At 37.6% G+C, this 24,303-nt stretch overlaps 1 protein-coding gene across 4 annotated transcripts; it reads right to left on the bottom strand.

Annotated features, from left to right (window-relative positions):
* Positions 1–523: 523 nt before the first annotated feature.
* LOC133854374 (uncharacterized) lies at positions 524–24,205 on the bottom strand. 4 transcript variants are annotated; one of them, XM_062290559.1, is made up of 17 exons: positions 23,843–24,205; positions 18,095–20,082; positions 17,518–17,997; positions 16,777–16,932; positions 8,209–8,624; positions 7,513–7,991; positions 7,093–7,145; positions 6,903–7,010; positions 6,605–6,816; positions 5,000–6,526; positions 4,655–4,763; positions 4,182–4,362; positions 3,036–3,103; positions 2,816–2,931; positions 1,824–2,714; positions 1,018–1,114; positions 524–888 (listed from the first exon to the last, which is right to left on the bottom strand). In XM_062290559.1, exons 2-17 carry the CDS (start codon positions 20,070–20,072, stop codon positions 872–874), a joined length of 6,888 nt encoding a protein of 2,295 aa, XP_062146543.1. In that variant the 5' UTR covers positions 20,073–20,082; positions 23,843–24,205; the 3' UTR covers positions 524–871. The 4 variants fall into 4 exon arrangements, with proteins under 4 accessions (XP_062146543.1, XP_062146541.1, XP_062146540.1 ...); XM_062290557.1 differs by having other exon boundaries at positions 5,000–6,816; positions 23,816–23,912; positions 24,024–24,205; XM_062290556.1 differs by having other exon boundaries at positions 5,000–6,816; positions 23,843–23,912; positions 24,024–24,205.
* Positions 24,206–24,303: the final 98 nt, after the last annotated feature.

Genomic DNA, 24,303 nt, shown 5'->3' with positions numbered 1-24,303 from the left:
AGCACAACTAGATACCATAATAAATTGCCTCGTAGCAATATAATAGAGTAATGCTATTCAGTAAATTGTTATACGACAACCATACAACCTAATGATATAACAGTAAAAATCAAGGGATCAACACTTGTAAAAAAACATAAAATCAAATCAAATCCAAAGTTAACTTTTACTGACACGTCATCTCAATTGTATAACAAACAGTCTAATAAATAGGCTTGCTCAATAATAAATTGACAACCGGAAACATCGGAAGCAACATTAGTACCTGGAGACATGCAGCATGGGAATTACAACCAACAGTAAGCTGAAACAGCCAAATAACCTGGTCATTCCCTAACCCCTCCCATCTATATTGGTTAGAATAATAATAATAATAATAATAATAATAATAATAATAATCACATCTTTTTTTGTCATTTTTAGAGATTGGGGTGGAGAAAACACCCTAGTTTGTAGGAAATTTCTACCCCAAATAAAAATCTACACCCCATACACAAGGAAATACAGTATGCTTATGCATGCGTGAGAGAAAAAAGACACAGACAGCAGCACGTCAAAGATGTTAATTTTTTGCAAGGAAAGAAGCATCAAGATTGCTCATCTGCAAACTTCCTCGGTGATTTCAAGCCAGACTACATGGAGAATTTTCCATATACAACCTATTAGGAAGGACCTAGGGTAATCATAATTTAGAAGAAACTAAATCAATATTATCTACTGACTAGATTTTGACTAGGCCATAGGAAGCAAGAATTTCCATTTCTAATTTTCTCTCCTACTATAATAATATACACATGAACTAAGCTTGGTGTATTTATCATCTGATAGCTGATCTTCTCTGAACTTGAACACCTCATTGCAAAAGCTCCATTCAGCCATGGTTATTCCCTGATAAAAATCAAGCAATCAGTTTTATGCATGCTCATCGCATACACACAAGAAACACCAGACAAGACTTGAGATTGCTGCAACATAAAACTGGAAAAGTCCAAAATGAATTCTAAAATAACATCTTACCTCTAGAACCACTCCTATTCTGACTTTTGTAACCCTTGTCATGTGAAACAGAAGGAATCTTCGAGATGATCAATGAGCTTTGCAATCCTTCCAGTAGCTGCAATATCAACAAGCACATACGGTACAAGATTAGGAAGGCCCATATTCATGTGCTAATACTGCAAGAGCAAACAGGCAAAGGTGCAGGGCTTTTTTCTTCTTTTTTTTTTTTGGGGGGGGGGGGGGGGGGGGGGGGAGGGGGGGTTCATGCCTTAAGTAAGCACACTTCCAAAAAAAAGAAAGAAAAAAAAAAAGAACAGTTTAATAATTCTTTTTTTTTTTTTATAAGTAAAAGTTTAATAATTCTTTTCGGATAAGTATAAATGAGTAATTTACTAAGTCTAACGATACTACAAGAAAGGAAAAAAAGATCCAATTTCAATCAACAAAGTATGAACTTATTCAATTCACTTATAATCTCTCTAAAATATCTGGTCCTTAAACTTTTGTAAGTTATTTGCTTTCATTCTGCATAAAAAATAGATGTGGTTCGTTTCCCTGGTCATACCCGTAAGTATAAGTAATTTAACCAATGATTTTGAAAAATTATTTTTTGTAAAGATGGTTTTGCATGAACATGTGCAAGCGTCCAAACATACATGTAAAGACATGAGAGATTCAGGCCAGTTTCCCTAGATGGAAAGAATTTGTTAAATACTGAAAAATATTGCAGCAAGAAATATTAAGCCAAATGCACTAACAAATATATATATATATATATATATATATATATATATATATATATTCCACTGGTAACTTAAAATTACCCTTGACGTTGGTTGAATTCTACGATTAGATCTACGTCGCTCGACAACTTCAGAGGTTGATTTTGCAGGATTAGCATTAAAAACTTTGTCCTCCTCAATTCTAGCCAACTTTCCACCACCAGCAGGTGCAAGTTTTCCTTTATTTACCCTTTCAGATTTGGCATTTGAAGTGGAAACTTTCTTTAAGGATCCGTCTGATGAGGGAGCCAGTGAAGAAAATAAAATTGGGCCCTCTGCAGCTACCTCAGTGCTAGAAAGTGATCCAATTTCTGACTGGTTATGCTTTCCTGATGCATTCTCCAAATGACTTACAGAATCCTTGACTTTTGCTAAATGATCTGTCAAAGCGCCATCATCGGGAGCAGAAACTGCACTCAGAAGGTTGTCCTTTGCTGGAATAGTTCTACTTGAAACACTTTGCTGTTTTCCCGACTTAAAAGCTCTGGGCTTGGTTTCAGCGACTCGTTTTTCCTTTAAATCACCTTTAGAACTACTTTTCCATCCACGGGATCCTGATCCTTGAGGCATCATATATTTCACAAATTTAACTGAATCATTTGCTTCATTAATCTTATTGCTTCGATCTGCAACATAATGTTTGCTTACTTCCATGAATTTTCTCTTCTTTCCAGGCTTAGGAATACCAAAAATCACTCTTGATCCTTCCTTCTGCAAACCAGTCCTTATTGTTCTGAGGGCATCTGGCTTATTCTCATTTCTGCTATCCTTACCAATATTAAATATCTTGTCATTCGCTGATAAATCCAGTAATCTTGATTCTTCAGGTTTTCCTGATTCTACAACATCCTTGCTTTTCAACATCTTATCCTTCCCTCTGGCCTCTACCATTGGACTGCCCAACTTGAGTCGTTTTTCCTGTGGCATATCACCCTGAACACCAAATTTGCAATTTAGTACAGAAAAAAGAGAAGTAAAATGTCATTAGTTACTATAAGACAAACATCAAGCATAAGAACATTTAAAGATAGCACCTCGTGAGAAGCGGAGTCATGTTCTCGCGAATTGGACAATTCAATCCATTCCCCATCATTCCAAATGAGAGAAGGCCGAAGATCCCAGGCTCTCACAACTGACGTTTCTCCTTGAGCTGCAGGAACCAGATCATGATTCATTTTGAAAAAACAGGGTCTATACACAATAATTGGGAGCATAAAATGAGCACGGGTTTTCATGTAACCAAAAAAAAAAAACCTGGAAGTTGGACAGTTAATGTAGTCCCATCTTTACTGATCTTTTCGGTGATAACCCCTTCCAACCAGCTGAGAGAAAAAAATAAAAAACGATGAGATGAATTAAACTACTACTATACAACATTAAGGAACGGAGGATATAAATGCTTCCACTCTTTTTGTGCCCACATCATTGCCTTTTATACATAAAGGTAGCACGTTTAGTAGTCTTCATGTCCTGGTCATCAATGAAATCCAAAAAATTTCTTTACGGTATTCAACATGTGCATTCCCTTTCCATTGAATTTCTGCTTCTTTTTTTTTTTTTTTTTTCTTTCTCTGGCGATAGATTGATTGACACGATTCATTCATCTGCTAGGTTTGATCCCAAAGTTAGATGACTTTATCTAACAATTGGGTACTTCAAGGTTTCAGCTGTTTGAACATCTGGTCTGATTTAAATTTGGGTAACAAACATTACCAAAACCAACCCTTCTGCTTCTATAAGGTTTGCCACAGAAATAGTATAAACAATCATAATAATAGTAGACATTATTTTATTACTAAGACTATTGTATTTCAACCCGACATAAGTGCCTAGCAAATAGTATGAACAATCATCAAAATCAAATATCAAGTGTTGCAAAGACAGCTACTCAAAACTTTCATATGAGAAGTCCATATGATTGCTTTCTAAAATATTTTTCATGAATACTGTCTATACCAGAACCATTCAGGAAGTGAAGTACGCAAATAAATGAGTATCAATGGAGTAGAACAATCTTTTCAGGTCTGTGTCACACCAAGATCAATCACAGAGTGAAAATAACCTTCTGAGCTAAATGCAACAGATTATCATAATCTATGGAATCTTTTTTTTTAATACAGTTTTTGGAATTTGCTTGGCAATATGCAACCTAACAAAATGATTCTGAGTGTTAGTAATATGGCAAAGAGAAAACCATATTACTGTTTCACTTAGATAGCATCCAAAACACTTTGTTATGTCCCAACAAAAGTTGTATCCAGTATAAAAGATCGTCAAATTTTTCTCCTTTTAACTCTTTTATAATAATATATAACATTTCTCCAGTTTCCAAGATATGTTTTTCATCCCTCACAATGCATGAATACATAACTAACATACTTAGACCATGTACATGCATACCTGTCTCTAATCCATGCATCAACTCTATCACCGACAGACCAATTATAGTCCCCCATAGCCGCTCTGCGTCTCTTCCTTGTGCCTTCATATCGCACAGCAGTAACAGGACGGGCTATACGTATTCTTGGTGCCTTGTCTCCTTCACCTTGAAGCGCTACCCATTCCTTCAGCTGTCCCTCCCCTGGACAGTAGAGAAAAAGAAACAAATATAAATATAAATATAATATATATAAACTGAATGATCAATCGGTGTAAATGCTTTAAGCATTATTCGTTCTTTTTCAAAAAAATTCCTGCCTACATGGATTACACTCCTGGCAGCTAATGGTTGTGATAAGGAGTCCATGCAAGTATATATACATGCATGATTAGGAACGATCGTTCAAATATTTCTCTCTTCAAGGCACAAGGGAAAGATATACCCATGGCATAGGCAAACCCGCCTGCTGCTAACACCTTTAATAGCAACTTACCATCATCTGCTTGAAGTTCATTGTAAGAAACACATGCTTTTCCATCCTCCAAATTCAACACCTTGGCTGTGAACCAGGCTGCTTTAAATCCATCCGTATCTTTGAGAACCTAAAATATACACTCACCAAGTCAAAAAAGAAAAAAGATTACAAAGACCTTTCAGTCCAAAAGAACCAACAAACTTGGCTTAAAGTAAAAGAGAGTATGCAGATATTTGAAAGAAAACAAAGATCAAATTAGAACTCACATCTCAATAAATGCAATTGGATGCAAAAAGTTCAGTTTTACTTCAAAACAAATGCTAATAAATAGTTGGAAATTTAAAATCACTTCAGGTCACAGACCTCTACAAGTGAACCCTCCTTGATGCTGTTCTGTTTAAAAGTTTCTACAGCCTTTTCAGACTCATTCCGAACAGTAATGGAAAATCTTGCTCCAATCTCAGATTCAGGAACCACACCAATGGTTTTAGCCAAATCAGAAACTTTTCGGCCCTTTTGTCCTCTTGAATCCTTTCCATTAGTTGTGACAGTAGCTGAAATGCCATCTACCAATCTCATTTGATCCTCCATTGACTCCCTCGGCATCTCTGTTGGGATAGATGATTTATCATATTTAGTATTCTGAGTTTCTTTCTTATCTGCTGGTCCCTCTTTTGAATTCTTTGTAGAAATATCTGGACCTCCTCCAACACTATCATTGTTTAGGTGTTCTCTATTTGTGCCGTTTGATTTCGCAACTAGCTCAAAAGATTCTCTGGATACTTTCCAAAAACCCCCTGGCCCAGCTTCTACCAGCTCTCTTAACGGTAAAGGATCACCCATAGCAACAATCTTTCCAGCTTGTGATATCGCCTCTGCTGCCAGCTCAGCAGCTTTTACAATGGCATCCATATTTTCAGCTCTCTTTGTGGCAGCTGAAGCAGCTTCAACCCTCTTTCTAACAGCCTCCTTAGCAGCTATAATGATTGAATTGGAACTGTTTGTTCCATTTTCACCCTTCAGGATGGCTGCAGGAGTTGCCTTTTCAAGAAGATTCACACTATCAGGAAGAGAAGTCCCATTACCTTGACTGGGATTGCCATAACCATTTGCAACAAGTGCTTCTTCAGCCATTAGCTTTGCTTGCAATGCAGCATTTGATGCAACATTGGCAGCTGCAGCTGCTGCCTTTGCAACAGCAGCAGCGGCTGCTATTGCAACAGCAGCAGAAGCTAACTTAGCTTCAACATCTGACACCAGTCCAGAAATTTTTTGCTTTTCCAACTGACTCCATATTTCTTGGCTGTGACTAACAGCAGCAGCAGAGAGAACAGCAGCATGCTCTGCCTGTAACCTAGCCTCCTTAACTTTACTGAGGGTCTCCTCTGACAAAGTGGCCCTCTGCTCTACATCCTCGCCAACCCTTTTGAGATTATCAGTGCATGATATAGGAGACTGAGATATAACCATTTTCTCTGAAGTGGCCTTAGAAGCAGAGCCTGTGGGTGTTGCAATGCCAACAGATGTAGACAGATGACTAGTTAGAGCAGGAGTAGAAACTGGTTCTGGTTGAAATTGAGGTTGCAAAACAATCTGGCCTAGATCCTCAGACACTGGAGTCTTTTTCCTCCTCCTCGACTTTGGATCTTTAGTATTCTGTCCAGGTGATACTGTTACTTCTTTTGGATCAAGCAGGGAAGTGCTAGTAGGAACCCCACTATGAACCACTGGACCAGTGGAAATGTGTTTTATACCAGAGGAATGTAGCACAGATGATTCCTTTAAAGGAGTTGATTTAATTGTTTCTGTGTTAGGTAACACAGAAACACGAGTACTGGCATCAGGTGCAGAAGTTTGTGGAGAAGCCATCCAGGGACCACGAAAAGGGAACTGAGATATCCACGAAGTGTTATGTCCAACAAAGTTTCTAACTGGAGGAGTTTGATAAGGATGCAATGTAGTAAGTACCTGCTGATAATCCATGACTGAACCTCTTGGCATGACACTAGATTGCAGGGCATCACAAGAAGGGGTAGGAATACTCCACAGTGGTGATGAAAGGGGTATCATCGAATTTACAACTGTTGGAATACCCTTACTACTGGTTCGACCAAGAGGTGAACCGATACCTTTACTTTGAAGTGCACTTTGTTTAATTGCTTGTTCAGGAGTCCTAACACCTGTAGATGTGAATTCAGATGTGAATCCAGTTACAAACTCAATTAAATCAGCAGAAAAACTAAACAGCTTAAATCCAGAGAGGTACCAGAACGTGACTGCAGAGGGGTTTCAGGAGTGATAGGATGAGACTTTTGACCATGTAGCCTTCCCATGCATGCACGCCAGGCATTCTCCCAAATGCTCTTTCCACCATCTAAAAGCACAGTATGCCAGAAGTTAATATACGATTGTGATGTGTCAAAAGGGAAAACATAGGGGAGATATAGAAAGCTAACCAGGTCCACCAAATGCTGATATCATATGTGCTTCCTCAGGAACTGTTCCTTGACTGCAGAAAATTTCAAACATATAAATCTGACATATTATCGATATCATAATTAAGGTGGCAAATTTATCGTTTTCCCACTTCCTATTTAAAAAAAAATACCTAATAATCCCACATAAAGATAAAAAAATACCAATAATCCTCCAAAAAGAAAACACATCCCATTAACCCATCTCAAAGGGAAACAGTGGTGCGCTTTGGGTTCATTTGGAGGGAGGCTGATGCAAGCCACATGCATTAGAATGGTGTCTTCAAACACATTGTCATGCACAACAGTCATGGCCATAATACTGAATTAAATCAATCCTAGATATCTTTATCCCAGAAATATAAATTAATATGTCACAAGTATAGATACAACAGAACTCACATTAAAGCTCCATAAACAAAGATCTGAGCACGCAATTGCACTTGCTGTAAGTCCGTGAAAGGCTGTTGAAACACTGTCGATGGTGAAGCTGAAGTATTCAAATCCGGCAGACTAGATGTTGAAGCAGTAAGAACAAAAATTGGTTTTGTACTACTGCCTTCTATATGCCCGTAGTGCTGCATTTCACTGGATTGCACAAACTGGAAAATTGCAGATGGGCTCAGGGACACATTTGTTGATTTGTCCCCTCTTTCTGATTGTCTTGTAAGAGCTGTTTCTTTTGCATGATTTCCTCTTTTAGCAGTTTCCTTTCCAGTTGCCTTACCAGCTTGTCGCTTACTTTTACGCTCATGAGTACTTTTTGAATCGCCACGTGTAATCTGTCCTTCAGATACTTGTGGACATCCATAAGAAATATCTTGTGACATCTTGGCCTCCATTTGGCCTAAGCCAGAGGTTGAAGGAGAATTCAATACAACCTTCAAAATAATTCTTTGTGAGAAATAAAAACATAACAATTGTCTAAGGACATAATATAGACCATTTCAGATTTTCCAGACATATATCAGTAAAGGGAACTTGCCTAGATAAACAAAACAAACAAGCCAAAACAAGAGTAAGAAAAAAAAGAGTGATATAAAAATATAATAGATTCAAGTTTACAATATAGTCAATTATGAACAACATGAAACTTACAGGCGTTACATTGCCAGTGGAAATAGAAGGAAAGGGTTGTGAATTCTTGCCAGTGTCTTTTCTCGACGAATCTGCCAATGAACTAATCTCAAAACCGAAGCTCCTCCCATCTTTGGAGGTGCAGTTTCCTTTTGGACCCCCAGAAATAGACAAAACATTGCTGGCATCCACATCAATGACCTCCGAAATCGAGGCATTCTGACCTGTGGACCTGTTGAGTCCCTCCTCTGTGGACGCGTTCATTTCCTCCTTTTTATTTTCGCTCTGAGAAAGCTCAGCAGTTTTTATAATATTAGGGGAATAGGTCAATTTACCAGGATCACCAGAAGTACTTCCACTTCCCAGTGCACATAACATATTTTGAGATTTGGGCAAAAGAGAAGAAAAGGAATCCTCATGAAGTTTTAAAACCTCACCTGCAACATAGGGATCCAGTAATTAGAACAGAAATGAACTACGCAGGAAAAATGTATATAAGCTTTAATATCATTCACCAAGTAAAAAGAAGACTCCAAGGAACATGATTCTTAAATTCTGACGCAGGAGAAAATTAGGCATAAGATTTGAAGATTATTTGTTGAATAAGATTATCACAAGAATGGAAAGAATCATACAAAATATTTGAAGATTATTTTTAGATTATATTTTACTTTCTCTATAAGTATTTTACTTTGTCTTCAAGTTTTGGGCTATTTTTGTGTTTTTATTTCTTTCTTTTTTTTCTCCAAGTATTCTGCTTGTAAAGTACTCAAACTTTGCCTATAGAGGCATATCTGTATTATTTTGGAATAGAGTTTTGAAGTATTAATTAAATTTCAAGTCTTTCAGAGTTATTTCTATGTTTGATTTTTTTGGGCAACTAGGGTCTTTTTCTTCCCTATTTGTTATTTTCTCTTCCTGGATTCCCTTTTCAATCTTCAATCCTTAGTTTTTGCTACTATCATACTATTGTAGAACAATCTTAATTCTACCCGACGTCAGTTGGTATCAGAGCTTAAGCGTCTTCTTGGAGTGAATTTTTTTCATTAGCTTGCATAGCTAGTGGTTGTGGTTGGTGTGGACAGGTTCTCAATGAAGAAGTCCCCTACCATGAACACAATGTATAAGACGTGATGATTGAAGACTTGCAGAGGCAAGTTGCAGAGTTAACCTAGTGTCTAAAGGTGCGAAACATGGAGATACATCACGATATTGACAGTCGCGATTCAGAATCCAATTTCAAGAGCCCATATCACAATCCTATTCTGGTTCGAAAATAGCGAGTTTGGGATAAGCAACATGTACACTTAGACTTCAGAGTTGAGCTTCTAGAATTTTCTCGCACTCTCACCACCTTGACTGTAGTTAGCAAGTCCATCTACCAAACCCATCTCATGCGGAGGAGGAAGATGAATTTACTAAGGAAGATTTTTCTGTAGCTTGGGTCTCTCCACCAATCTATGACATCAATCCTAACGAAGAGGATTTATTGAATGAGGTTAGTTTTGTGGTTGATATAATAAAATTTATAAAAGAAAATAATGACTACCATGTGTTTGATGAATGTCCACATAATGAAGGATTTCAAGTAAGTAAAGATGAAATTAGTTATGTTGATTTACTTGGGATTGAAAATTTTCTATCAAATTCTCCTAGGAATAATTTGGATGTTGGTTTCAATGTGTGGGATGACAATTCTAATTTTTGTGGTCAAGAAAGAATTTATCATACTTTGAAGATTTTTATGGAGAGTGAATTTAAGACAATCAATCAAGAGCTTGTAAAAATTATTTCATCTCAAGTTGGTACAAGAAAATTCATATCTAATATTCAAAATCAAATTGTGATGGGTTGCAAGATTGTTTCTCTTCCGGCATAAAGTTATTTTGGTATTGAGAAGTACAGAATAGAATGGATTGATTGGACATCCAAAAAATCGAGGCAAAGATGATTCGAATTCGAGAATGAATTCTTTCCAAGTTGGGGAGACTGATGCAAGAGAAAATCAAGCAAATGATTTGAAGAATATTTTTTCAATAAGATCAACACAATAATGGAAAGAATCATACAAAATTTTGAAGATTATTTTTGGAACAATATATTTTACTTTCTCTACAGTATTTTACCTTGTCTCCAAGTTTAGGGTTATTTTTGTATTTTTATTTCTTTCTTTTTCTTTAAGTATTTTGCTTGGATAGCACTCAAACTTTGCCTATATAAAGGCAGATCTGTATTATTTTAGAATGAAGTTTTGAAGTATTAAGTATTTAATTTCAAGTCTTTTGGAATTAATTATCTGTTTGCTTATTTAGGGCAACTAGGATCTTTCTCTTCCCCTATTTGTTATTTTCTTTCTTCCTGAATTCCCTTTTCAATCTTTAATCCTTAGTTTCGGCTGCTATCATATGCTCTTAGAACAATCTTAGTTTTGTCTGGCGTCAAATTCCTTCAATCATAAAATAAAATTATGACCCTAATAGATTCAAAACCTAGGTGATGTAAGATAAGTCCAAAAAACATGTGAATTCTTATTAATACAAAGTGACCTTTTTAAAGTCAAAATAAAGTTAATTATATTAATTTGTTTTATCAATTCTTTCTCGATTTGCTTCATTATTGTATATGTATTTATTAATATTTTTTTTGTTAATTCCATAAATAGTTGTGCATTGATTCTAGTGATATTAATGATACACAAAAAGATATCTATGTATGTCTTTTCAATTAAATTTTTTTTAAAAAAATAATGGGATTTACTAAGCAAGAATATTTTTTCTTTTTTTAATCCACCAAATATTCTAGACAAGGTCTTAAAGTCCCTTTTTTATTGGTCCTACAAATAAATTCTTACCCTTTAATGATATTCAATGCCAGGAAAAACTCAACCAATTATTTCCTTCATTTTTCTTAATTACTTATCTTTTTTCTTTGTGCTTTCCAGAATAAGTGTTAACAAGACAACAAAAAAGAAAGCATGTGAAGCATTGCATTTTCACACTGTACGTTTTAAAGCTACAATATATTTCTTCATACAGAATATTTTCTTCACCAGGCATATGCTCTGATATCATGCCTCTCCTCCTTTTGGCTAAAGAGGAACTGTAGAAAAGCATCTCATTTGACTAACTGTTTACAACATGTAATGTGATCATAACTTCACAGATTACATTTGTACTTTTAAAGTACATAATTGGGCATCAAAAGTACAGAATAGACAAGAATTACAATATCAAAATACATACCATACAACATAGATGAACCGATTGCGGAAACAAAATTGCTTGCAATTTTACTTCAAATAAAACTTGTTTAAGAAAGCAATCCAGACCAATGGTATGAGCACTCAGAGAACATCTCAGGTGGGAAGATATCTAGATGTCATATTCAACCAAGTCACCAGATGCTAAGACAAGTAATAACTGCATATCAATGCATTATATAGACAAGAACTATGCCAAAACATATCTTACCCAAGACTCGGGTCATCTCATGTCAAACCCTGGTAAAATATCAAAATTTCTTGCAATTTTACTTCAAATAAAACTTGTTTAAAAAAGCGATCCAGACCAATGGTATGTGCACTCACTCAGTCATAGGGGTGGTAAGTTGGGTTTGTATCGTGTCGAGCTATAGGCATATGAATATCCATGGTCAATGATTTTTTGAACTCTTGTATACTTCACGTGTACTAGGGTTGCACTCCTCTGTACTTTTCTAATGAGATTGAATTACTTAAAAAAAAAAAAAAATTAAGTTGATACAATGGTAGACCACACCAAAAATATGTTAAATAATGATCAACTCAATTACTAATACGAAAAATCGGCATGGGAATTGTAACTAGTTCTTCCACACACGACTTAAACCTAGACTTAAGAGAATATCAAGTTTATAGATTAATATTTTTTTTATTTTTTTGATAAGTAAGAAACCAATCTCATTCAAAAAGCGTAAGGTGCCCCCTTAGTACACTGGAAATATATAAGGAAACACCTAATTAGAAAGAGAAAAGCGAGCGAGAAAGTCAGCATAAGTAAAAAACAAAGGGTGAACATAAGCATAGTCCAAAAGTACAAAGTAAGGTAGAACGAGGATAGAATCTCTTCTAAGGTACTTTCCAAATCTTCAAAACTCCTATTGTTTCTTTCCCTCTATAAGCACCAAAAGAGATAAATAGGCGCCATTTTTTTGTTAGAATATATGAAAAATATAATATATTTTCCGTATATTCCATATTTGGTTGATATTGTAATATTCTCTATTTACGGTGATATTGTAATATTTTTCCAAACCACAACGCTCCTTGGCCTTCCAGAGGACCACCAACAAGTAAGCAAGTCGAAAACCCGTCTGGGCATAACCCAAGACATCCCTAAACGACTAAAGAGAGAACTCCACAAAGCAGAAGCCATATTGCAGTGAAGAAGAAGATGATCCATGGACTCCCCAGTCTTCTTACACATAGCATTTGTTTATCACGATAACATACCGCTTCCTAAAGTTGTCTCCTCCATTGATGCGGACGAGTGTCTCTGGTTAGAACGAGGTTTGAGGAACTTGAGGTGTGGGAGGTGGTGCAGGAGATGAACGGGGATACGGCTCCGAATCCAGATGGTTTTTCTATGGCGTTCTTTCAGCAATGTTGGGGGGTTCTTAAAAACGATATTATGGCGGTATTTTCAGAATTTCATAATAGTTGCCAGTTTGAGAGGAGCTTGAATGCAACTTTTGTTTCCCTTATTCCTAAGAAGGCAGATGCGTTGGAGGTTAAGGATTTTAGGCCTATTAGTTTGGTGGGAGGGGTCTACAAAATTATTTCTAAGGCCCTTACTAACAGGCTCAAATCAGTGTTGAGGAAAATTATTTCGAGCTCTCAGAATGCTTTTATTGGTGAAAGGCAAATCTTGGATTTAGTTCTTATAGCCAATGAATGTTTGGATAGCCAATTGCGGTCAGGGGAGGCCGGGTTATTGTGCAAACTGGATTTGGAGAAAGCTTATGATCACGTGAATTGGAATTTCCTTCTTTACATGCTTCAGAGGTGTGGGTTTGGGGAGAGGTGGAGGAAATGGATTAAATTTTGCATATCGTCAGTAAAATTTTCCATTTTGGTTAATGGTACCCCTTCTGGTTTCTTTCAGAGCTCGCGGGGGATTAGGCAAGGTGATCATCTTTCTCCTTTGCTATTTGTGGTGGTTATGGAAGCGCTCAACAAGATGTTGTATGCGTCTATGCGCCAAGGCTTGCTGTCAGGTTTCTCAGTGGGTCTTAGGGGTAATGAAGCTTTAGTGGTGAATCACTTACTGTTTACGGATGATACCTTAATTTTTTGTGGAGCACAGGCCGAGCACGTTCAAAATTTGAGGTGTACTTTCTTATGTTTCGAAGCGGTGTCAGGGTTGAGGATCAATTTAGGCAAGTCCGAATTGGTCCCTATTGGCGAGGTGGAAGATGTGGAGTCTTTGGCACATATTCTTGGTTGTAAAATTAGGTCTCTGCCGATGACTTATTTGGGTATGCCGTTGGGGGCGTCTTTCAAGTCTATTTCTATTTGAAATGGGGTTATTGAGAAGGTGGAACGAAGGCTGGCTAGTTGGAAGAAAATTTATTTATCCAAGGGTGGTAGGGTGACATTGATTCAGACTACTCTCTCTAGCATTCCTTCTTATTATTTATCTTTGTTCCCTATTCCTGTGAGTGTAGCTAAGAAACTGGAGCGGCTTCAAAGGGAATTTCTGTGGAGTGGTATGGGTGATGAGACTAAATTTCATCTAGTCAATTGGCATCGTATTTGTACTCCAATCAAGGCTGGTGGACTTAGAGTTTGTAATGTTATCAATTTTAATCATGCCTTATTGGGGAAGTGGATCTGGAGGTTTTCTCAGGAGCGCGATGCTTTATGGAGATCGGTGATTGAGGTGAAGTATGGGAGTGTGAGGGGAGGTTGGTGTTCTTTGCCGGTGACGGGGCCTTTTGGAGTCCGTGTTTGGAAGTTTATTCGAAAGGGGTGGGATAATGTTGCCAAGTTTTTGCGTTTTGAGGTGGGTGATGGGTCTCATATTCGCTTCTGACATGATTTATGGTGTGGGGATAGGCCTCTCAAGCTTGGTTTTCTAGCTTTATTTTCTATTGCGCGTTTTCATGATGCTTGGGTGGTGGATAATTTGTCTGTGGTAGGAGGCGTGGCTCATTGGAATATTCTCTTTATGCGCAATGTTCAAGATTGGGAGGTGGAGATGGTGATGTCCTTCTTCGAACAGTTATACTCTACTAGGGTTCGGCATGGGGAGGTTGATAGGGCGGTGTGGACTCTTTCCAAGAGGAGGAATTTTGAAGCGAAGTCTTTTTATAAGGCTTTAGTTTGTCACGAGACGACTTCCTTTCCTTGGAAGAGTATATGGCGTGTCAAAGCTCCGAAGCGGGTTGCGTTCTTTGTCTAGACAGCGGCTTTAGGGAAGATTTTAACTCATGACAATTTACGTAGGCGTGGTATTGTGGTGGTAGAGTGGTGTGTTATGTGTAAGAAGCATGGGGAATCCGTTGATCATCTTCTTCTTCATTGTGACGTGGCTCGGATTGTTTGGAGTTCTTTTTATAGATTGTTTGGGGTGGAGTGGGTTATGCCTAGTAGTGTTGTGGATTTATTGAGTGCTTGAAGCACTTTGCTGGGTCGTGGTCCTGTTCACCGTATTTGGAAGCAGGTTCCTCTATGTGTCTTGTGGGGCTTGTGGCGTGAGAGAAATTCTAGGCTTTTTGAGGATGTGGAGGTACAGGTTGGGGCTCTTTGTAGAAATGTGCTTAATATGTTATATCTTTGGGTGTCGGCGCATAGCTTGGGTAGTATGTCGTACGCTGATTTTTTACTTTCTTGTTCGTTTCAGTCCTCTTTTTAGGGGCTTCTTTGTATACTTCATGTGTACTAGGGTTGCGTCCCTTTGCGCTTTTTAATGAATTCTTACTTATCAAAAAAAAAAAAAAAAAGGATCTTGCCAAGAGCCGCAGACCACACAAAAAAGACAACCCTTGAGGGAGCTTGACTGCGCCAAATGCTTCTCCAGGGAAAGCAACTACTCCCAGTGCAAGCTAATGAGTAAAAGAAGGACTTGACCTTGAACAAACCTTTTTTGGAGGAGACCCACCACAACTTGTATTCGCTGCCTCTGCTCATTTTGACTGAGTGCAACGCTTGGAAGAAAGAAACAAAATCATCCACCTCCCAGTGGTGAGCCTCCCTAGTAAAGCTCACATTCCACTGGTTGGAATTGCCCAAGAACTCCAAATTATCAGCAACAAATGCGTCCTTGACACTACCAATACCAAATAAAGCTGAAAAAGCTACTTTAAGAGCCGTATCCCCACACCACTAATAATGCCAAAAACTGATCTTGGAGCCATCTCCCACAACAAATCTAGTGAATCTTGAGAAAGAATCCCAACCTTTTCTGATGTTCTTCCACACCCCCACCCTAAAGGCCCCTGTCGGCTAGAGAGAGCACCACCCACCCCATAGACCACCGTATTTAGAGTCCACCATATGCTATAATTTAATATTGTTACGCCAAATATGGTTACTTGATGCAACCAAGGGATAAGAGTCAAGCTGCTATCCTTAGAGTAATTTCTAGTTTTGGCAGCTTAAGAGCTTTAATGTGTTATACACAAAATATACTAACTAGATTTAGTTAGGACCAAATCGGGTATAAGATTTGGTTTAGGAAGATAATATACTTTTGATAAAACTAGATCAATGGAAAGTAAAAAATAAATGATTACAGGTTTTTTTTTTATCAGTAGGTTACACACAAACCTAGAGGGTTTGGAACCCATGACCTCAGCCTTCTCCCTACTCCAATGAGGGGAAAAAAAATATGTGATTGTAGCTACAGCTTATTGGCATTCCAATGACTGTTATTTTCATAACAATGATGAGACGTATGTTGTGACTAAGGACAATTACTACCCAGAGATAGACATAACAAGGAAAACCTACAGTTCTTTTTTTTTTTTTTTTTTTTTATAAGTATATCAATCTCATTAGAAAGCGCAGATGGGCGCAACACAAGTATACAAGAAATATGCAAGAGAGACCCCAATTATAAGTAGAACCTCTTAGTAAAAAGAGATATACTCCACCAACCAATATTGAATCTCAAAATCTATCCCAACCCCAAGTAAAACAGCTGCTTTTTTTAAATTGGTACATTACAGATGAACCTAATGGATTTATAATCCTGATTCAACCTCCAACCCATTCCTATGGGAAGAAGTGTAATTCTAGCTATAGCTCATTAGCCTTCTAATTACAAGTGTTATTTTCTCAGCAAAGACGATATATATGTCGTGACTAAGAAAATGTACTACCCAAAATAGGCATGACTAAGCCTGAAATTATAAGCAGAAACCTGTTCATTAAAAGATATACTCTACCAACCATTTCAAATCCCAGAATCCATCCCAACCCTCATTCCTTATAACCAACAAAAATGGAGAATGCATATTAAAATGAATGCTGAAATAAATAGGAAGGCCCAACCTACAAAATTAGCTCGATTCTTAACAATTAGAAACAAACGGTCTAAAATGACTCACTATTGGTGCTTGGCATGGCAGTTTCCCTACAATTCTTATCTCCAGAAACTGTAGTATCATCGGCTTCCAGATCTTTTTGGCCAGTATCACGGCAAGATTCTTCCAATGGTAAAGACACAGATTGTGTGAGCATCATATCATTGTTTAGAATTGGTTCTGCATCAGCAACAAAATTACTTGGTAATGTTAATCAAATGGAATCCCAATATAGGAATTGCATGGAGTGTATTCCTCCAGAGAGAAAGGACAATGGTAATACACCTCAACCAAGGACTGATGACAGATAACATATCTCATCAATCATCAAAAATGCCGCTTGAGTTTTAAAAATTATGAGTAGCAATAATTAAAGACAAGGTAAATCTTTTCAAGAATAATTAGGCCATATGCAACACCAACAAATGATATGACAAGTTAATAATTGTGTGATTTACAAAAAAAAAGACATGCTGAAAAGTGGTCATGCAGGTTGAGGTACACAGAAATGACATTGTGGAAAATAGCTTTTCAATAGCTACCCCATCTAAAGCATATTAAAATAAAATTTGAAACTTTTTCCAATTTCTGTATTAGTAAAAACTACTTGGAACACACATATGGGAAGTATGCAAGAAAGAAGACTTACGAGATTCTTATTCAGTGTGACATTGAATAATTACCAAGAAGGAAGGAAAAAAAAATTACCAAGAAGGCAAAAAAAAAAAAAAAAAAAAAAAAAAAAAAAAAAACATATACTAATACCTGCAACTTTTGGGGCTGCCTTTTCACCACCCCCCACTTTTGCTGCTATATCACAAATAACAGCATGCACTTCCATCCCCCTCGCGCATTGCTGGTAAACTTCAGCAGCAAATATTGTTTGGGCTTCAGCCTGGCTTTCAGCATCACGGGTTTCTGTCATTGACAGAGATAGATCAACATTTTCTCGTAGCAGCTTTCCAGCAGAAGCATGAGATGCATCTTTTTCAGTCTCAGAAACAGGACCTGATTCAGTTTCCACTTCTGAAGATTCCATCAAAGTAGATATTCTTGCTTCTGAAGATGTCTTGGTTGCAGTTGGCTCCTTTTCATCCGAGTGAGTAAGCTCCCCAACAGAAGCTGTCATTTGAACCTCTTGGCCATCAATAACTCCATCAGTAGTGATATCATTAGAAGGCAAGAAAACACCATCCATCGTGTGACAGGATACCACCTTAGCATTTTCCAAGTTAGCATTTGATGCTGCAAAAGAAAAAAAAAATTAATAAAAAGCCTCAAAATTTGTAGATTCCATAAATATGTTTAAGCATTCATCAATATTGGATGAGTTCTGATAGACCTGATTCATTTCCAATAGTTGCATCAAATTGTAGTTTTGAAACTATTAACTCATTTCCAACAATACCTTCATGAAAAGATGAGCTCCCCACTCCCTTACCGATGATAAGAGATCTACCAACCACACCATCCACATTACTAGAATCAGAAGGCAGTATTGTGCTCTCCTTTTCACTAAATGAAACATTTTTATCACATTTATGAACATCACCCTGCCCACAGAATTTATCTTCTTCACATGTTTGAGTGGATTCAGCGATTAGATTCTCACTAGGCGCTCCAGAAACATCAAGGACAACTTTCAGAGTTCCAGTCTGAGGTGTTCCCCCAAGCAATTCACCTGAAGAACACACCAAAGTCACACTAGAAATACCTCCTACATGACGATTATTGTTTTTGTCGCCTTCACCCTCAGAAACCTTATTTTCCTCCATGGACGTCGTGGATGGCTCAGATTTGCTTACTAAAATCTTATTATCTAATTGGCGACTAGTTTGTAACAAATCATCCTTCTCAACATTACTTTCCTGTCCATGTGTTAGCTGAACAATGGCATCCATCTTTGGCACCATGCTTATGCATATTCCAGCACTGGGATCGCTAACTTGTACTGCATATCCCTCATTACTAGTATCACCCTTAAAGGCCAGTCGTGTGACCTCATGTGTATTTACTTTAAATGGATCACCAACCTCTGTGTCTTTTAACAAAACCACATTATCACATTTCCTTGGCTTGGCAAGAATGCTGGAATCTACATCATCTTTTAACAAAACCACATTATCACATTTCCTTGGCTCGGCAGGAATGCTGGAATCTACATCCTCTCTGCATTGTTCCACCATATGCAAGTCAGAATCATCATTCTGTAACATACTAGAAGGTTCCACCACATTACTGGTGCAATTTTCAATTGCATTTCCTTCTTTCACAGAGTCTATCTTTGGGAGCGAACCAAGAGGGCTTTCTAAATGAAAGGTACCACTTTCAACTACATTTTCATCCAAATTTTGATCATTCATTTTAGCCTCTCTGCTTACCACATGAAATTCCACCTCCTGCTCAACATTTCCTGTTTGCGGTTCCTCTGAGTTCATATTGCTAATATCATCTATCTGATGTTGGAGATCTTGATCATTCACCTCATTGCCACTTGTAATTTTATTGAGTGTACAGGTAACCAAATTATCAACTTGCATCGCTGATGCAGAAGAATCTTCTTGTGCTTTGTCATCCAGATATTCATCAGCCAACATATCAACACCTCTTCTATTTGCATCATTAGCTTTACCATCAGCAAATGGACTTTCCTCAATCACAGGTAAGCTACTCTTTACACTGACAGCATTAGGATCCAGTTCACCCGATCTTCCATCAGCAGAAAACTCATCTTCCTGAGTTTGTGAAGTATCTTCAACATGAGACCGCTCGGCCAGTATATCACCCTCTAACCCAGAAAAGTTTTCAGGAATCTCATCCTGCGGTAATGTAGACTGTAAATCTGTAACATCCCCTGATTTAGGAAGAATATTATCATCATGTATCAGACTAGGCTCCATTTGCTTTGTTAAGCAACCCAGTTCATCACATGCATCTAACTCCTTAACAACAGTTTGTCTGGGAATAATTTCTTCCTGGCCAACAGATTTCAATAGCATTTCAACAGATTCTGAGGAAGTGGCCTCAGACCAAACATTATTACGCCTCACTATAGAGCAAGATTCTGCTGCACTTGAACTGAACTCTATCCCACTACCCCCCCGAGAGAAATCTTCAATCCAACGGTTATCTTCGTTGCTTTCAATGCCAAGAAAAACTTCTGTTTCAACCAAACTATCAAACCTTAAATGCCCCTGAAGGCTGTCATCAAAATCAAACTTGGGAAGAGCATATGGCCGTAAAACCGGTGGAAATTTGGTGCTTCCTTCTCCAGCTAAATGAAGATTCTGGCTTTGAAAATCATTGTCATCATAATCCATGGGTGTATCCCTACAAAAAAGAAAAGGTGAGGGATATACAGAGAGAGGAGAAATAGAGACAGACTACAGCGCACACAGATCACATCTTCAAAATTTTAGACATATCTTGGTACAGGGTGAGACAAAAATATATAAAAGCAAATAAAAAGCCATGTCAAGTTGTGATGCAGTACAAATCACAAAAATTACGTCTTTTCGTGACACAATGAAGTTAAAATAAATAGCCGTGAGGATTACTTATTAGGAGTTTTAAAGTCTTTATTTTTATGAATCCCAGTCCAATAGGGATTACAAGTGCTTATTTGTAATAATTACCAGTGTTTATTTGCACCCGATATCAGCATGCTTACAATTGAATCAAAAAGGATCAATAAAAAATTTATATGTTACCCTTTCTAGACTATTTGAAAGCAAAAGAAACCCCTTCCTATTTTTTTGACAAAATAATTTATTTCATTGAAAAGCGCAGAGGGACACTATATGGAATATATACAAAGAAAGGCCCCCACTAAAGGCGAAAAGAATTCCAAAACTCCACAAAATGAGAGAAATTAGAAAAAGAAATATTAAAAGCCCCTGCCCAATTAAAGAGGGATTTGACCAAATTGTTTTTGAGCTCGTTCTTCGACTTTTCATGATCTTTAAAACATCTTGCATTCTGCTCTCTCCATTTGGTCCACTTTAAGCACAACGGGGCTATTCTCCACACAACTATAACTGAATGAGTACCCACCTGACATTTCCAACAAGCTAACAGATCTATCACCCTTTCAGGCATAACCCATGTAATGTCGAAAAGAGTAAAGAGCGCATCACATAAGTCTTGTGACACTTCATAGTGAAGAAGAAGATCTATAGATTTCCTGCTCCTCTTACACATGCAACACCATCCCACCACTATTAAGCCTCTCTTTCGCAGATTATCAGAAGTCAGATTCTTACCAAGAGATGTTGTCCACATAAAGAAACTCACTCGCAAAGGTACTTTAACTTTCCAGATACTCTTCCAAGGAAAAGAAGAAACACAAAGTAGATAACTCGTGAAAAATTGACCGCACCTCATACTTCTTCCTCTTTAAAGGAATCCACTTAGTACAATTCCTCCCCACCTTGTCTCCATCTAAGAGAATACAACATCCCAAAAAAGGCAATCACAACCTCTACCTCCCGATCCTATACAGCTCGTAAAAAAAGGTACATGCCATTGAATAACACCATCAGAAACCTGCATATTATCCCTAACCCTCAACTCCTTACATTGCGCAATACGAAATATCTCCGGAAAGGAGTCCTTCAGAGAATGATCCCCGCACCAAACATCATGCCAGAAGATAATATGAAACCCATCTCCTACTTCAAATCTAATAAATCTCAAGAAAACTCCCCATCCCCTCCTAATATGTTTCCACACTCCCAACACCAAAAAGCCCCTCAACTTTCTTATTACACCAAACTCCATTCAAACAGCCATATTTTGCTTCCACAACCAAACGCCAAAACACTTCCCTTTTTGTAGTAAATTGACATAACCATTTACACAACAATGCTTGAGTAAACTTGCACAAATTTCGAATTTCCAAACCACCAAACTGCAAAGGAGAACAAATCTGTGACCATTTAACTAAATGGAATTTAAACTCCTCATTTAGACCACCCCATAAGAAATGTCTTTGAAGCTTCTCTATCTTGTTCGCCACACCCAAAGGAATAGGAAACAATGATAAATAATAAGTGGGTAAATTAGACAAGGTACTTTTAATCAATATCAACCTCCCTCCCTTCGACAAATAAAGGCTCTTCCAACCTGCCAACCTCCTTTCCATTTTCTCGACAAAACCATTCCATATAGTAGTTGACTTGTAAGGCGCCCTCAACGGAAGACCCAAATACTTCATTGGTAACCGTGCCACCCTATACCCAAATAGACTAGCCAAACTTTCGATAACATCCACCTCACCAAACTGGAATAATCTATAACTTTGACAAGTTAATCTTTAACCCCGATACAGCTTCAAAGAATAAAAAAAGACATCGTAGATTACGACAAAAAAAAAAAAAAAAAAAAAGAGAATATGTTCACCATTTGCGCCGCAAAAGATCAAAGTATCATCAGCAATGTGACACAACCATGCCTGCATTATTTTTCCAACCCACTGAAAAACCATCTACAAGACCCCTATCTTCTGTGGCCGCCATCATCCTACTCAGTGCCTCCATAACAACCACAAAAAGCAAAGGAGATAACGGATGCCCTTGTCGTAATTCCCAATTGCTACTAAAGAATCCATAGGGGCTCCATTAATCAAAACAAAATAGCGAACTATAGAAATACAAAGAGCTATCCCATTTCCCCATGAAACCACTTCTTTGCAACACATATAATAAAAACTCCCAACTCACATGATCATAAGCATTTTCTAGATCCAATTAACATAATAAGCTTGGTACCCCATATTCGAGGCGACTATCAGTGCACTCATTAGCAATCAAAACTGAATCTAAAATCTATCTCCCCTGAATAAACGCACTTTGCGACTTTGAAATGATCTTCTCCAACACACGTTTCAATCTGTTCGCGAGCACCATTGATATTACTTTGTACACAGTGCCCACGAGACTGATAGGTCAAAAGTCCTTAAGATCTACAGCTCCAGCTTTCTTGGGGATGAGCGCTATGAATGTTGCATTAAGACTATTCTCAAAACTCCCTTTGCTGTGAAACGCTCTAAAAACAGCCATAATATCCTCTTTAAGAACTTCCCAAAATGATTTAACAAAACCCAAAGAAAAACCATCGGGTCTCAAGGCCTTGTCTCCATTCATTGCTTGAACCACCTCCTGATAACCAAGGATTTCACAAGAAGAAAAGGTCATAGTAAAAGCTCTCACTTCCTCCAACCCATCGAGAACACACAACTCTAAAACACCATCATCCTAGATGCACTAAGAGATATAGAACTCCAATTTACCCAATATTACACAAGAAGAAAGGTCGTGTGTTCAGATAATTCTTAATGTTTCTCCATATCAGCCAAGATTTAGGGATGACATACTCACACCTAAGATGCATGCCCGAGAGAAAACACAGTGGAATCATATTCTTAAAATTCAATTCAAGAGTAAACTCACAAGGAAGAGGCATCTACTTCAATTGCGTGATTCCCTTTGTAAATTAAAAAATAAAAAAAATAAAAAAATAAACTATACGCTCAAAGCTAGCTACGTAGCATCCTGATTTATAAAGTAGTGCATTAACAAGTAAAGCTATAAATTAAATAGTGGGTATAGTAGTAATAAACTGTGATACACATTAAAAAAAAAAAAAAAAAAAAAAAAAAAAGGATTAAACTCTTGTATTATTCTATTATCGACTGCTAAAACAAACCTTATCTCTTCTCTGTTGAGAAATGACAGCTGTATTTATCTATCAACACAACTTAAATCACGGTTAAACCCATTTCTCAAACTGGTTATACAAGCACATATCCTCACCTACAACCTGAACACCACCCAAAATACATATACATACAAACGAACTAATGTTTTAATCAATTTAAAGATTAACCTAGTAAATGCTTGTTTTCCGCACTAAATAAGCAGGCAGTCAAATAATTGATAAAATAAACTGAGCAACTGTTTGAAAGTAAACTCACCATTTGCAAGAAAACCAAGCAACATCTCTTCTCTAATTTACATACAAAACAAAGCCTATCACTTTAAGAAATGTAGGAAATGAACAGTACCAGAACAAGTAAGTCTAAAGACGCTACCTCCCTCCATCCGGTGACGAAATCCGGCTCGTTCGATCTCTCAACTGCTCCCCAATCGTACGGTCATCTACTGCTCCAAACAAAAATCCCTAGGGTTAAGTCTTTTAACACTCTCAACCAGAGCACACACCTCAAACCTAACAAAAGTTAAGCCCAAAGTCGCCGAAGACTGTGTACTTACTGGAGTCTTCAATTCTCCGGCGGATCGAATTAGGGTTCCGGCGAATCGACGGCGAGATAGAAAAATAAAGCAAAGAGAGAGCGAGAGAGTGTGCGTGTGTGTGATGACTTCGCAAGTGGTTTACTCCTTTAGTTTTCTTCGCTTCGGGAGGTTTACTCGTTTGTTTGTCTGGGAGGAAGAGTAAAATAATGTTCGATGCCGATCCAATTTAACACCAAGTGGGCCTTTCGTAAATGGCTTTGATCCGACGGGTATGAAGTATAAACGAAATGGAACCTGA

The sequence above is a fragment of the Alnus glutinosa genome, chromosome 13, assembly GCF_958979055.1.
Source record: "Alnus glutinosa chromosome 13, dhAlnGlut1.1, whole genome shotgun sequence".
In the NCBI taxonomy this organism is placed as follows: Eukaryota; Viridiplantae; Streptophyta; class Magnoliopsida; order Fagales; family Betulaceae; genus Alnus; species Alnus glutinosa.
Note: the sequence above shows the minus strand (reverse complement) of the source record. Positions and strands in the feature narration are given on the sequence as shown.